The following is a 12900-nucleotide window of genomic DNA, read 5'->3' on the forward strand; positions in this document are numbered from 1 at the left end:
TCTGGTGTGATTTTCTACTTTTGACCCATTCCTAAAGTGTTGTTAATATATCTTTATAGTATGTATGAGGTCATCATTAAGAAGATTCAACTACTTTCCTAAAGCAACCAACAAACTTTTATTGTTGTATTTTTCTGTTTGCAATTCTATAAAATGGTGAAAATAAAGCATGAATGATTGTTGCTTCCATCCTCTGCTGTTGTGTGAACACGAGTTCATTGGTTGGTGGAGACAAACATCCGCTGATTTGTTGGTTATGTGAGAAACTAAGTGTAAAGAAGAAGATGACGTCGTAAATAAAATGAGCTGTTCCTTTAAGGAGGGATTTAAGTTTAGTCTTCAGTGTTGAGAAGGCGAAGACAGGTCGGATGTTATTGTGTTTGTTTATGCAGCGAAGGTCCGGCTGAAGTTGTTAAAGTGCATGACGGGTGCTGATTCTGCCGCACACACACACACACACACACACACACACACACACAGCTCTCACCGATCTGACGTTGACGTCGGCTCCAGACCGAAGCATCATGTCCACCGTCTCCTGACGGCCCTGCTTGGCTGCCCAGTGGAGCGCCGTCTGACAACACACATACACACACATGAAAATGTTAACACACACACAAACACACACACACACATATACATATAGTTATATAGTTGATAGTGTGGTTGTTTCCGTCCATGTACCTAATTCACCGTGTGTTTCTGAGGACCCACAAATAGCTCCACAGAGAAACAAGCACAACTTCATAGCCATCACTCTGTTTGTTCCTGTCACTAAGCAGCTGCAAAGCTGAACATGAATGCTCATTGACAGCAGAGAATATGAAAAGGTTTTACTGGATCTACTTCTATCGCTGCTAACGCTAACAGGCTCTACCAACAGACACAGAGTAAAACCACTGAACTTACAAACTTGATGTGTCCGAGAGATTTCAGGAGAAGACGCAAAATAAAAAGAGACGTTAGACTTTCTGTCAACATTATAGGAATCTAATTCCAATAGCATGCATGAATAGTATTACTAAAATAAGTCTTCTTAATATTATATCATGTCAGTGTTTTTCATCAGAATCAGTTTGCTCGGAAAATGTCTTATTTTGAAATTAAAATCAACAGAACACACATCTGGTGATCAACATGTCATAAGTGATCAATAAAGTCTCAGTAATCTGACTATTGACAGAAATGAAGCCTGTAGGTGTGAACATGTCTCCTGTTATCCACAGTTTCTGGTCACATGTTCATCCGGCCCTCTTCAGTCCAGATCTGAACTGGATTTAAGACCAACATGAGCCTGCTTTAATCTGCCTTTTCACATCAAGATCCTCTCCTTTCAGTAACCAGTAACCATAACAACCATATATTGGCTATAACCATAGTATTTATAATAACCATAGTAATCATAGTAATTATAATAACCATGGTAACTGTAGTAATTATAATAACTATAATATTGTAATAACCATAATAACCATATAGTAACAGTAATAAAACATAGCAACCATTGTAATTCTAATAGCCCTAGTAATCATAGAAACCATAATAACTATAGAAATTGTAATAACCATAATAACTGTAGTAATTCTCATAACAAGTAGTAATTGTAATGACCATAATAACTGTAGTAACTTTAATAACCATAGTAATTGTATTAACCATAACCATAGTAACAATAATAACCATACGGTTACAACTATAGTAACCACAGTAAATACAATAATCATAGTGACTGTAATAACCATAATAACCATAGTAACGGTAATGACCACAGTAACTGTAATCTGCTCAGTTTACACCTGTAAAGCCTCCCATGATTGACCAGACACCATCGTCCAACCTGTCACCTCTGGCTAAAATAATAAAATATAAAATAAATAATCTGTAACGCGCATAACAACATAAACATTTGCTACCAAGTTGAGTTACCATCGTTATCATGCACAATCACACTCTGACTGTAATGGCAGTGAAGTGTAACGTTGTGAGGACACCATATCTGCAGAGACACCATGTCTCCAGCGTCCAACACAACCTCCGTCTGTTTATGTCGTCTGACCTCCGTCTCCTGCAGCTGCTGCACCCTTCACACTGTGATGCTCTACCACGTCTAGCTTCAGTCCTGGACGTGGTTCCTACTTGTTCCATGCATTGAATAAATACGGACACCTGGTCAGCGTCTGGTACCGATGCAGCGAGGCGCCCTTTAACATCTGTATAGGACGCACCAGGCTATCGACTGACTGATGTCTTCATTAGACGACAGAACAGCTGACGTAGGAAGACAGAGAAGGTCCATGTAGGAGGTTGAGTGGATGGACGGGTGGATCTGATGAACACAAGCAGCAGAGCAGCAACCTTACTGGATCTGGATCGATCTGGATTCTGGTGTGAAGCTGTTAACACAGTTGGATTCATAATTCAAGGTCAACTGTGGACTGACTTCCTCCTCTAAGATGCTGATATATTATCATATTCAAGTCTCCTCCTCCTCCGGGTCCCAGCCCGTCCTGCTCTGTGGACCTCATGTTGCTCCTGTAAACCGGATCAAGCAAATGGAACACTGTTTTCTGCTGTTTCTGCGTCCATTTAATTCCACTGCTCTGATGTTCCTCATTCAGCCAACAACGAGAGCGTGAAAACAGAGCCGTCATCCGGAGGACGGAGAAAGGATGTTAATGGAGGTTTATTTTGGCGGTGTGTCTGATGCAGACTGACCGCTGAGCCCAGAGGGAGGGGGGAGCTTTCATTAGATGGTGTTAACTGAACCCCACCTCTTCTGACACTGAGATTGTTTGGGTTCCACATGAGTCTCCGACACACCTTAAGCACCACTGACAGCAGGTAGGAGCTGGACTTAATGAGATCTAAACTGACCGCCAGGATTTAATGGGCCATTTTTTTCGTCTCTTCTTGTTACAGATGATGTTGTATTCCTGTCTAATTTCTTCTTTGTTGATGAGGTTTGGGACCAGCGGCGGCACCAGAAAATTATTATTGGGGGGGCAATGAGGGGGTCTGATTGTTTATAGGAGGTGCTAGTGAATTCTGACACCAACAAATAATACCATAATAGATATAGATGTATACTGTTCCCGTGGCCGTGCTGATACACTACATATTGTCGAATGCATGTTACTAAACGTTTATCATAAAACAAGCATATTTAACTACTTTTAATGAAATGAAGTTCCAAACAACAAGCACAAAAAACAATACAAATCCACCACAGAGAACATCTGTGGATTTACAAGAGTGTAACTGAGAATTGTAGCACAGTGTATAGTTGTATACAGTATACTCTTACAACTGTCTCTTAACTCACTAAATATGTTTTCTCTCTCCTTCTGTTCTCCTCTCCTTCACTCTCCACTCCTGTCTTCCTCCTCTTCCTCTCCTCTAAACTCCTCCTCCTCACTCTCCACTCCTGTCTTCCTCTCCTCTAAACTCCTCCTCCTCACTCTCCACTCCTGTCTTCCTCTCCTCTAAACTCCTCCTCCTCACTCTCCACTCCTGTCTTCCTCTCCTCTAAACTCCTCCTCACTCTCCACTCCTGTCTTTCTCTCCTCTAAACTCCTCCTCCTCACTCTCCACTCCTGTCTTCCTCTCCTCTAAACTCCTCCTCACTCTCCACTCCTGTCTTTCTCTCCTCTAAACTCCTCCTCCTCACTCTCCACTCCTGTCTTCCTCTCCTCTAAACTCCTCCTCCTCACTCTCCACTCCTGTCTTCCTCTCCTCTAAACTCCTCCTCCTCACTCTCCACTCCTGTCTTCCTCTCCTCTAAACTCCTCCTCCTCACTCTCCACTCCTGTCTTCCTCTCCTCTAAACTCCTCCTCACTCACTCTCCACTCCTGTCTTCCTCTCCTCTTCCTCCCTTCTTCTCCTCCTCACTCACTCTCCACTCCTGTCTTCCTCTCCTCTTCCTCCCTTCTTCTCCTCCTCACTCACTCTCCACTCCTGTCTTCCTCTCCTCTTCCTCCCTTCTTGTCCTCTAAACTCTGCTTCACTCGCTCTCCAATGCTGTCTTTCTCTCTTCTCCTCTCCCCTCCTCCTCCTTTCTCTCTTCTCCTCACCTACTATCGCCCCTTCGTCATCCTCGCTTTCATCCTCATCCTCCAAGTCCGTCATCACTCTGTCCTGCGTCCGTAAATCACCACCACCATCGTCCACTCTTATTTGCTTTTTGGCACAAATCACAAATCGGTCCATTTCGCTCTGTTGACACAATCGCTAACTAGCCGCTATGCATCAACCACCGCTAACGTGAATGTCAAATTCAGCCTGCCGTCTGCGTGCAAACCAGCCAATCAAATCGCACGACACAGGAAAAAAACAACCCCAATCATCATAACGTTATAAACAATATTTCTTCCGATGATTGATTGTTAATGTCTCAGTGTCTTAATTTGTTCTATATCTGTTATAGTTTTTAATCCATAAATATTTCGAGGGGAGGGGGGGCAAATGGGGGGGTTTGACAGGAGGGTCTTGACCCTGCTTGCCCCCCCCCCCCGTGCCGTCACTGGGTGTGACGCTACGATTACCCAGAACACCTTTCTCTGTTGATGGTCACAAACACATCTATATCGGCCGTGTCCTTTGAAGATGGCGAAGACCGAACTGAGCGGTGAATTGAGACGGCCTGGGGCCCGTTTCACAAATCAGGTTCAACAAACTCTGAACCTAACCCTGAACTCTGAGATGGGCAACTCTGAGTTTTCGGTTTCAGAACAGCGGTTTTGAACGAGTTCAGTCAACTCTGAGTATGTAAACTCTGAGTTACGCGCGTGCCTGCCGACTCTATAAAGCCATCATCAATGGAGCTCCGATACTACGATTCACCATGGCAACCGGGAGAGCGTTATTAGATATTACTGAGTGTTTATGTAGAAAACGAGCATATCCTGAGAAAGCGGAGCAACGTAACTGCAGCAAAGTAGCGATAGTTAGCGTGGCAGACAATTACTGCCCGATCTAATGTGTATAACTGAATGAAACAGTCGATTGATCTAAAGGTAATAAGTGTTCATTTTCAGGCTTGCAGAGCAACGCTGTGGTGTAATGGTTAGCAACGCTGCCTATGGTGCAGGCAACAGCAGTTTAATTCCCGTAGTTCACAAAGTAGCGCAATGAATGAATTATCATTTTCATTGGGTGTAATCCCCCCAGGCACAGAAAGAAAGTGTCTTCAGTTGAAAATTAAGCATAAGAATATTGCAAATACGTTGACTAAGGCATATGATTTTAATCATATTTCACATATTAAACAGTAAATATAAGCAGGTATTTCAACACAGGAATGTACTTAAACATTTCATAAATCTCCCGTTCGCAAAAAAGCTAGCTCCGCAAAGAATCTGGTTGCGGATTATGTCCGCGATATGAAATGTTGAAAATGTCGGAGAATATTGTTTAGATAATATCTAATGTGATTGGAAGGAAAGGTAATCAAAATCCTCTCCCAACGCAAAGCTGCTAGAATCACTTTTATTTCCGTATCGATTAGGTTGACGATGAAAGGACGGCACATTTTTTCAGAGTTGGTTCAGATTCCGGAAAAAGACATGTAGGGAGAAACTCAGGGTTTGTTGAAGCAGGTTAGGTTAACGGAGTATGTTACCCGGGTAACTGACTCAGATTTATGCTGAACTGGCTTTGTGAAACCGAAAAACCAGAGTTTCCCTCATCTCAGGGTTAACTAACTCAAGGTTTTTACTAAACCTGCTTTGTGAAACGGACCCCTGGTCTACAGAGGATTTCCTGTTTGCGTCACCAGCTCTTCCCGCCCTCACCCTTTGCCAATCCCGTCACCTAGCAACCAGCTGTGGTTAACACGATATATTTCAAGATATATTTCAAGAGAGTAATAATGCTGCATCTCCTGCTGCTGATACACTCGTGGACGCCATGTTGATTAAAATCCAATTGCGTGCAAGGAATCTTGGGATAGGTTGGATCGTGAAGGGTCTAACTGATGGATCCCAAGTAACAATTGGAAGGAAAAGAAGGCTGCACTGGAAGGAGTCTTTGAGAAGGGAGAGCCTTGATTCAGCCGCTGTGACACATTCAGTCTTCAAATACAGCCTCTGTAGGATGCTGTGGATCAGGACTCTGTTTTCATAGCAACTTTACACAAATAAAAAGATGCATTTAAAGTTAAGCTGAAATTAAAAATGCCTTTTCAACCCTTTGTTTTTCACAATCATTTTTTCCAGGATAATCATGACATGAAACTTTCATATCCTCCCGATGCTCGCTTCGCCCTCTCTCCCGGTCTGAAAAGTGCCTTAAAACTTGCATTCTCTGTAGTAGCCATCAGGGGGCGACTCCTCGGTTGATTTATTATCCCAGTAATCATTGTAAACATATATTTCAAGTCTTCTTCAATATAGTATGATGTTCATTTAGTAAACTATGGTCCACTAAGAATCAAGTAGACCATAATGCAGGGTATGCTTTAGGGGGGGCTACTCTGTGATTGACAGGTCACTATGTCGCTGCCGTCGCTACCACACTACCAATGCAATTACCTACTTACGGTGCGTACCCACCAAACGCGATGAACGCGATTGAAACGCGCGACAAATGAAATCGCGTCGCGCTAGACGCTCCAGTTTTGACGCCGGTCCAATATGCCAAAAAACGCCTCATCGCGGCATCGCGTCACGCGACGAGCCCGCCCAAACAACAACATTTCTTCCGCCATTTCATTCTCTCGTCGATCATGGCTGAGATAACCACCATCGCTGCACTGTATCTACTCTGGAGAAGTTCCCAGCTTCGTCTGCGGGCTAGGCGCCGACGTCGGTTCTGGGTGCATGCTACCCTACGGAGGCGGCGTGAGCTCGGCGAGTTCCACCGTCTCCTGCAGGAGCTGCGCCTGGACGACGGCCGGTTCCAGCGGTACTTCAGGCTGACTGTTGCCCAGTTTGGAGCGGCAAGCCGGCAAAAAGTCCGTACGACAGCACGTCGGTGACGATCTCAACGCTGATAGGCTGTCGCGGCGCGTCTTCACGCGAATTCGCCGCAAAAGTTCAATTATTTCAACTCGAGCGATGGCGCGATGGCGCGATGAAGCGATGGCGCGATGAAGCGATGAAGCGATGAAGCGATTTTTCGCGTCCATCGCGTCCATCGCGCCGCGCTATCGCGTCCATCGCGTCGCCCGGCGCGATGAAGCGTCTAATCGCGTCGCCCGGCGCGATGAAGCGTCTAATCGCGTCGCCCGGCGCGATGAAGCGTCTAATCGCGTCTTTGCATTGACTTTACATGTAATCTTGTCGCGCGATGAAGTTTCATCGCGTTTGGTGGGTACGCCCCGTCACACTTAGCTGTAAAGTTTAACTTGAATTATAGAAGCTAACTACAAAAAATGTACAAAAAATGTACTTATTGTAAGTCGCTTTGGACAAAAGTGTCTGCTAAATGCCCTAAATGTAAATGTGAATGTCAATCCAGATCCAGTAAGGTTTCTGCTCGGGGTCCAGCTCTGCCACTTGTGTTAATCAGATCCCCCCCGTTGCTCCTCCACATTCCAAATATGGTCACTTCCCTTCACTGGTTGCAAAACATCCAAGATAGTGCCGATCAAAATCCAAGATGGCAACGGACAAAATGCTCAAATCAAAGCTTAAAAACCGCCGTCCACAAACTAATGTGTGACGTTATAATGACCACCTCCTCTTATAAGCCTGAACCCACCCGACCCGTCTTGAAAACACGGAGCCCGTCTCGTTAATGTCTTTGTGGGTGTGGTTTATTTCCTTTCATATCTACAACTCGTGAGTTTATGAATATATTTTTACGAGAGCACAAAATTGTTTATAAATCTAGACACTTAATATAACTATCAAAATGCTTAAAAATGTACACATTTTTTCACCACCCAGTATATATTGAAGGGAAAAAAATGACTGCAATGTCAGTTTTGTTACAATATCGCGTAAAGTGAGAAAGTCCATGAAGAGATGTTAAAAGTAGTTTTGCAGAATGTAACATATTGCTGATTCGTGGTAAATGCTTAATGTTGGTGGTTTAACAAACGCAGCGTGTGACACATTCACACACTCGCAAACACGATGGACACCTGTCTGTCTCAGCAGGAAGCTCCAGTCTCCATAAACAGTCCAAGCTATCGCCCTCCAACAGATCCAGGAGGGGAGCACCCACAGTGACCCGGCACTAACTCCCAACAGTCGGCGGCGGTGCGGCGGGCATCTGTTGGCCCGTTGGTGGTGGTGGAGTGACGGGCGGGAAGAGTTAGCGCTGCTCGTCTCAGAGCAGCAGGGAAACGGCACATCAAACAGACGTAAATCTCTCTCCTTCCGTTTTGATCAAGTGAAGCATGAAAAGGAGTGTAATACTCTCAAGTGGCGCGAGGGTTACACCATTGATGTTGTTATTTCTGCATGGGGAGGCCCATGAGGAGGGGGGGGGAGGCCATATGGAGGGTCCTTTTGCAGCAGCTCTTGAATAGGAAGCTTAGAGTCTCATAATGCCGTGTGAAATTCTACTTCTGGCATCGGTGGGGAGTTTTCAAAGGCGGCCTGCAACAGTTCCACCATATGTGGCGGTTTTGAAAGAGCGTCTTTTTATTGGTGCAGAATCACACTTTGACTCGACAATGAATCTGAAGAACATATGTTGGGACTGAAGGAGACGGAGAATCAAATGCTGCGTGCAGATTAGCGCCTAAACGAGGACAATCGGCCTCCATCCCCCTGTTGAGTAAATCCCACTGTCACACCGCTAAACTGTGAAATCAGAAGAGAAAGTACGAGGACGGTGGAGCGAATGAAAGATCTTCTGGCTGATTGTGTGATGATCAGTCCTCCCATCTGCTGCGTCCCTTCAGGCTCAAATATTAATTACCATGTAATTACAATATCATTACACATCCCCATCGTCTGGGCTGCTGGACGCTCAAATCACACCACCCCTAATGAGCATGATCCTACATCCTGCTGCCGTCCCACCGCTCATCACGGCCAGGTTATGAGACAACAGGCGTGGAGAAGGTCCCCCGTCCCCCTTTCAGAGACCCAGCCCGTCCCCACTCACAACTGGTCTGATACAGGCCCTTTGTCGGGCCCCTCACCAGAGGCGTGGCCAGGTCATTCTACCAGGGCTTAAGCCCCGGATGTTTAAGTGTAGCCCTGAGTATATTTATGAATGTAAGCCTGTGAAGATCCAAAAAAAACATATGTTGAGTAAATCCATGTCTGTAAACCAACTGACGATCAGCTGAGTGACGGCGGGCAGGAAGAAGAAGTGAGTCTATGTAGTCTGATTTAAAAGATGAAGCCGGCTTCAGTTCCCCTCGTGATTGTTGCCTTTTAACAGTGAACGAGTCATTGTACTGTCAGTAAAACTCTGAGTGGAGAGAACAGAACGGAAAGTACTCACATCTCTACTTAAGGAAAAATAGTAATACTACAATGTAACATACACTGTAGTATTACAGTGTAAAAAACATTGTAAAATACATTTTACATTTTACACTGTGTAAAATACTAAATACTAAAGTCTTGCATTCAAAAAAATACTCAAGGAAAAGTATTATCATTATAATGTACTGAAATAACCAAAAGTATTGTATTTCACTATGCAGAATAATATAGTGTATATATTATATAATATATTATTATGGTGTAATAATTGATGCATTAATGTGTGAACAACTTTATTAACTGCATAAAACATAATTCTTTATTAATTGATTATTAATCTGTGAAGTACTAATGCTGTGAGAAAAGGTAGGGAAGTGAAAGGTACAGTATTTACTCTGAGATGTGGAGTTTAAGAAATACTGGACATACTCAAGCACAAGTACTTCAAGCACAAGTACTTCAGCATTGTACTTAATTGAGTAAATGTTCTCAGTTAAATTCCACCCGTTAACATGAATACATTTCCAAATCGAGGCAATAAATGCAGAGTAGTTGTGTTTCTACTCAATATAATAATAATTACTAATTACTTTACTAAGTACAAATCTCGTTGTCACGTGTTGAGAGACACAAACAACCTCATAGAGACACAAATGACCAAAAAGAGACACAAAACAACAAAAAGACACACAATTGACACAAAGACACACAAAACAACAGGGACACTTTGGGCCTCAGTGTCCCTGTCACCGTTTGGGCCCTATCTCCCTCTGGGCCCAAGAGAGGTGCCCAGCAACATTAGCATGAGGTTGCTGTGTATGTAGGACACACACACACACACACACACACACACAGCGTTCTGCTGGCGTCACTGAGCTGTCAGACTGTTTGAAGAGACGACTAAACGCATCACAAAGCTGCTGGTTCTCTACACAAACATGCCAGAAAACTGGACGTGTGTTTGAATCCTATTTACATGAGCTGCATGTTGCAACACACACACACACACACGCACACACACACACACACACACACACACACACACACACACACACACACACACACACACACAGAAAGAGTGTTATGCAGCCAGCCAGACGGGGGTATCAGTGCTGAGCTAATTGAGGCAGAAGTGAGTGTGTTGTTGTGTCCTGGTTGTCCTCCGTCTTTAGATGATCAGTGTTAAAAAGCAGACGAAAGACAACTTACCCCCTTCATGTTCAGAGATGTTCACATCACACCACCAGGTCGTCAGTGGAGGAAGAGTTGGAAACACACAAAGAGTACGTTAACACTTAATTTATACTGAAACCGTCTGAAACACTGGAATAATTATTATAAATAATTATAGGATCACAACATGTTTACTGACACGATTTAAAAGATGTCTGGTCTTAATTCAATTTGAGATTATTGGGCTGGGATTTGAGGTTTCAGTGTAAAGACAGCTGGTTTCAGACCGTTAATTACCATCAAGCTGCATTAATCACAGATCTCACTGCATCTAACACACAACTTTACTTGATGGAATATAAATATTCTGCTCTATACCCTAAAATTCTGTGTCCGTGCTTGATTTAAACGTCAGTCTGTTGGCATCACTGACACAGTTCACCAGGTTTTATTAACGCAAAGCTAATTTTTCATGGAGCACAATTCCGAGAGAGAGAAAGAGAGAGAGAGAGAGAGAGACATTGTGTGGTCTTGAAAGCCTATCAGCGTTGAGATTCTCCTCCTGTCATCCCGACGTTGCTGAAGAAATGGAGGAAACAAATATTGTCTCCTGTGTCTGTGGTCCCCCAGATGTCTACCATAGTAGCTCACATTAGTCCAGAGACCAGACCAGACCATGTGGAGGAACCAGAGACTGTTACTTTGTTTTTCTAGTGTTCCCCAGTGTTTTGACCTTGTTTAGTTTTGACCACTCTTTTTTTGTGTATTAGTTTTCTCTGCTGACTGCCTTCCTGTGAACCCATCCCGTTTTGCCATTAATGATTTCTCTAACTCTTTGTCCTCGTATGAGTGCCACACAAAATAGCAATAGTGTTTATTTCAGTCACGACTGATGCAAGCTTGTTGGTGGCTACATGGAGGTAAGCCCCGCCTCCTCTCCAGTGTGTCTGCTGAGGAGAAAATTCCCTTAGCCTCCGGTGTGAACGCGACGTGTAAAGTGTTGCTGAGCTTTGAGGTCGTTTCTCCGCGTCTCTTCCTGATGCTGGACATTATCGGATTCCTCTTCAGCTGCTGTCCTGATCCAAACTAATAGGATCATTACTTTCTCTTTCAGTTATTTCACTAAGGAGCTTACGAACTGGTTTACTGCTCTTTGAACGCTTCATTTCCTAAAGCCAATTGTTTTCTGACTAAAGCCGTTGATGGAGTCTCACTGACAGACTGAAGGCTGGAAACTGACACATTTATCTCCACGTCCAGGACTGTCAGCCGCCAGATCTGATACTATTTAAATAGACAACTAGAATAGAATGATCTTTACCTATTACAGACCTCTAGTGTATTTATTTCACTATACACAATACAAAACAGAATAAAATATGCCTAGATCATAGTCTTTAATTCTGGAACATTATACACAAAAAGGAACTAATGGGTTTAACCCTTTAAAGGGACAGTGTGTAACATTTTAAGTAATTTATTAGCTAAAATCAATACCTTCATTCATAAATAGGTCCCCATAAGTGTATAATTACCTCTGCCAATAATGTGATTTATCCTCGTAAGCAAAGAATTTCTTATTTATCTTCTTTATTTTATTTATTTACATTGGACGGGTAAGTCCTCAGGACGCTTCCATGCCTTTTTGAAGACTAAAACCGCCGAGCAGGGACAAAACGCCTAAACGTGATTTAATTCAGAGCCAGCGTGAATGAAAAGAGATCACATCAGCGAGAGGCGCTTCTGGACAAGAAAGGTGGCACACAGGGGCGAACAGCGACTTTAACTGAGTTTTTATCCGTCCCTGGTGCAGAGGTCCCCTCTAGAGCTCCAGAGAGCGACTTTTACCAAGCTTTTCATCCGCCCAATGGTGGGCATCCCGGACACGACCTCTGACCTTTTACAGTCAGAGTTTTAGAGCAACATAAGCACTTTAGTCACATTTGTTTGTGTTTGTTGTGTGTCTAGTTGTTAGCTGATGCTATAGGCTACGACATCGTAATGGAAGGATACCAAAAATAAACCAATAACAACATGGCAACATAAATCACCATCTTGCTGGAGGAGTAATGACTTCTACATGCTCACACATGTTTGAAATATCAACCTCATCACTTGAAAGAATACTGGTGAAGTGGTGTTGGACGACATGTTGTCATAGCTTCTTAGTGCATAACGTGGTTACAACAAAGCGATGCGCTAGAGAGCACTATTCATCTGAATGCAAAATACAATTTCACCACTAGGTGGGAGTAACTCCTACACTGTCCCTTTAAGATAATAATAATAATAATAATAATAATAATAATAATAATAATAATAATAATAATAATAATAATA

The 12900-nt window shown here is 43.3% G+C and overlaps 1 protein-coding gene across 2 annotated transcripts in view; it reads right to left on the minus strand.

Moving 5' to 3' along the window:
- LOC311018991 (uncharacterized protein) overlaps positions 1 to 12900 on the minus strand; it is a 41821-nt gene that overhangs the window by 2963 nt on the left and 25958 nt on the right. The window contains exon 8 of one of the 2 annotated variants that reach the window (XM_084018132.1): positions 488 to 574. In XM_084018132.1, the coding sequence (XP_083874258.1) occupies positions 488 to 574 (87 nt within the window). Of the gene's footprint in view, positions 1 to 487; positions 575 to 10554; positions 10600 to 12900 lie in introns of those variants that run through there. The other variant, XM_084018133.1, reaches the window with a different exon arrangement.

Source organism: Eutrigla gurnardus (genome assembly GCF_963514095.1).
Source record: "Eutrigla gurnardus genome assembly, chromosome: 9".
NCBI lineage: Eukaryota > Metazoa > Chordata > Actinopteri > Perciformes > Triglidae > Eutrigla > Eutrigla gurnardus.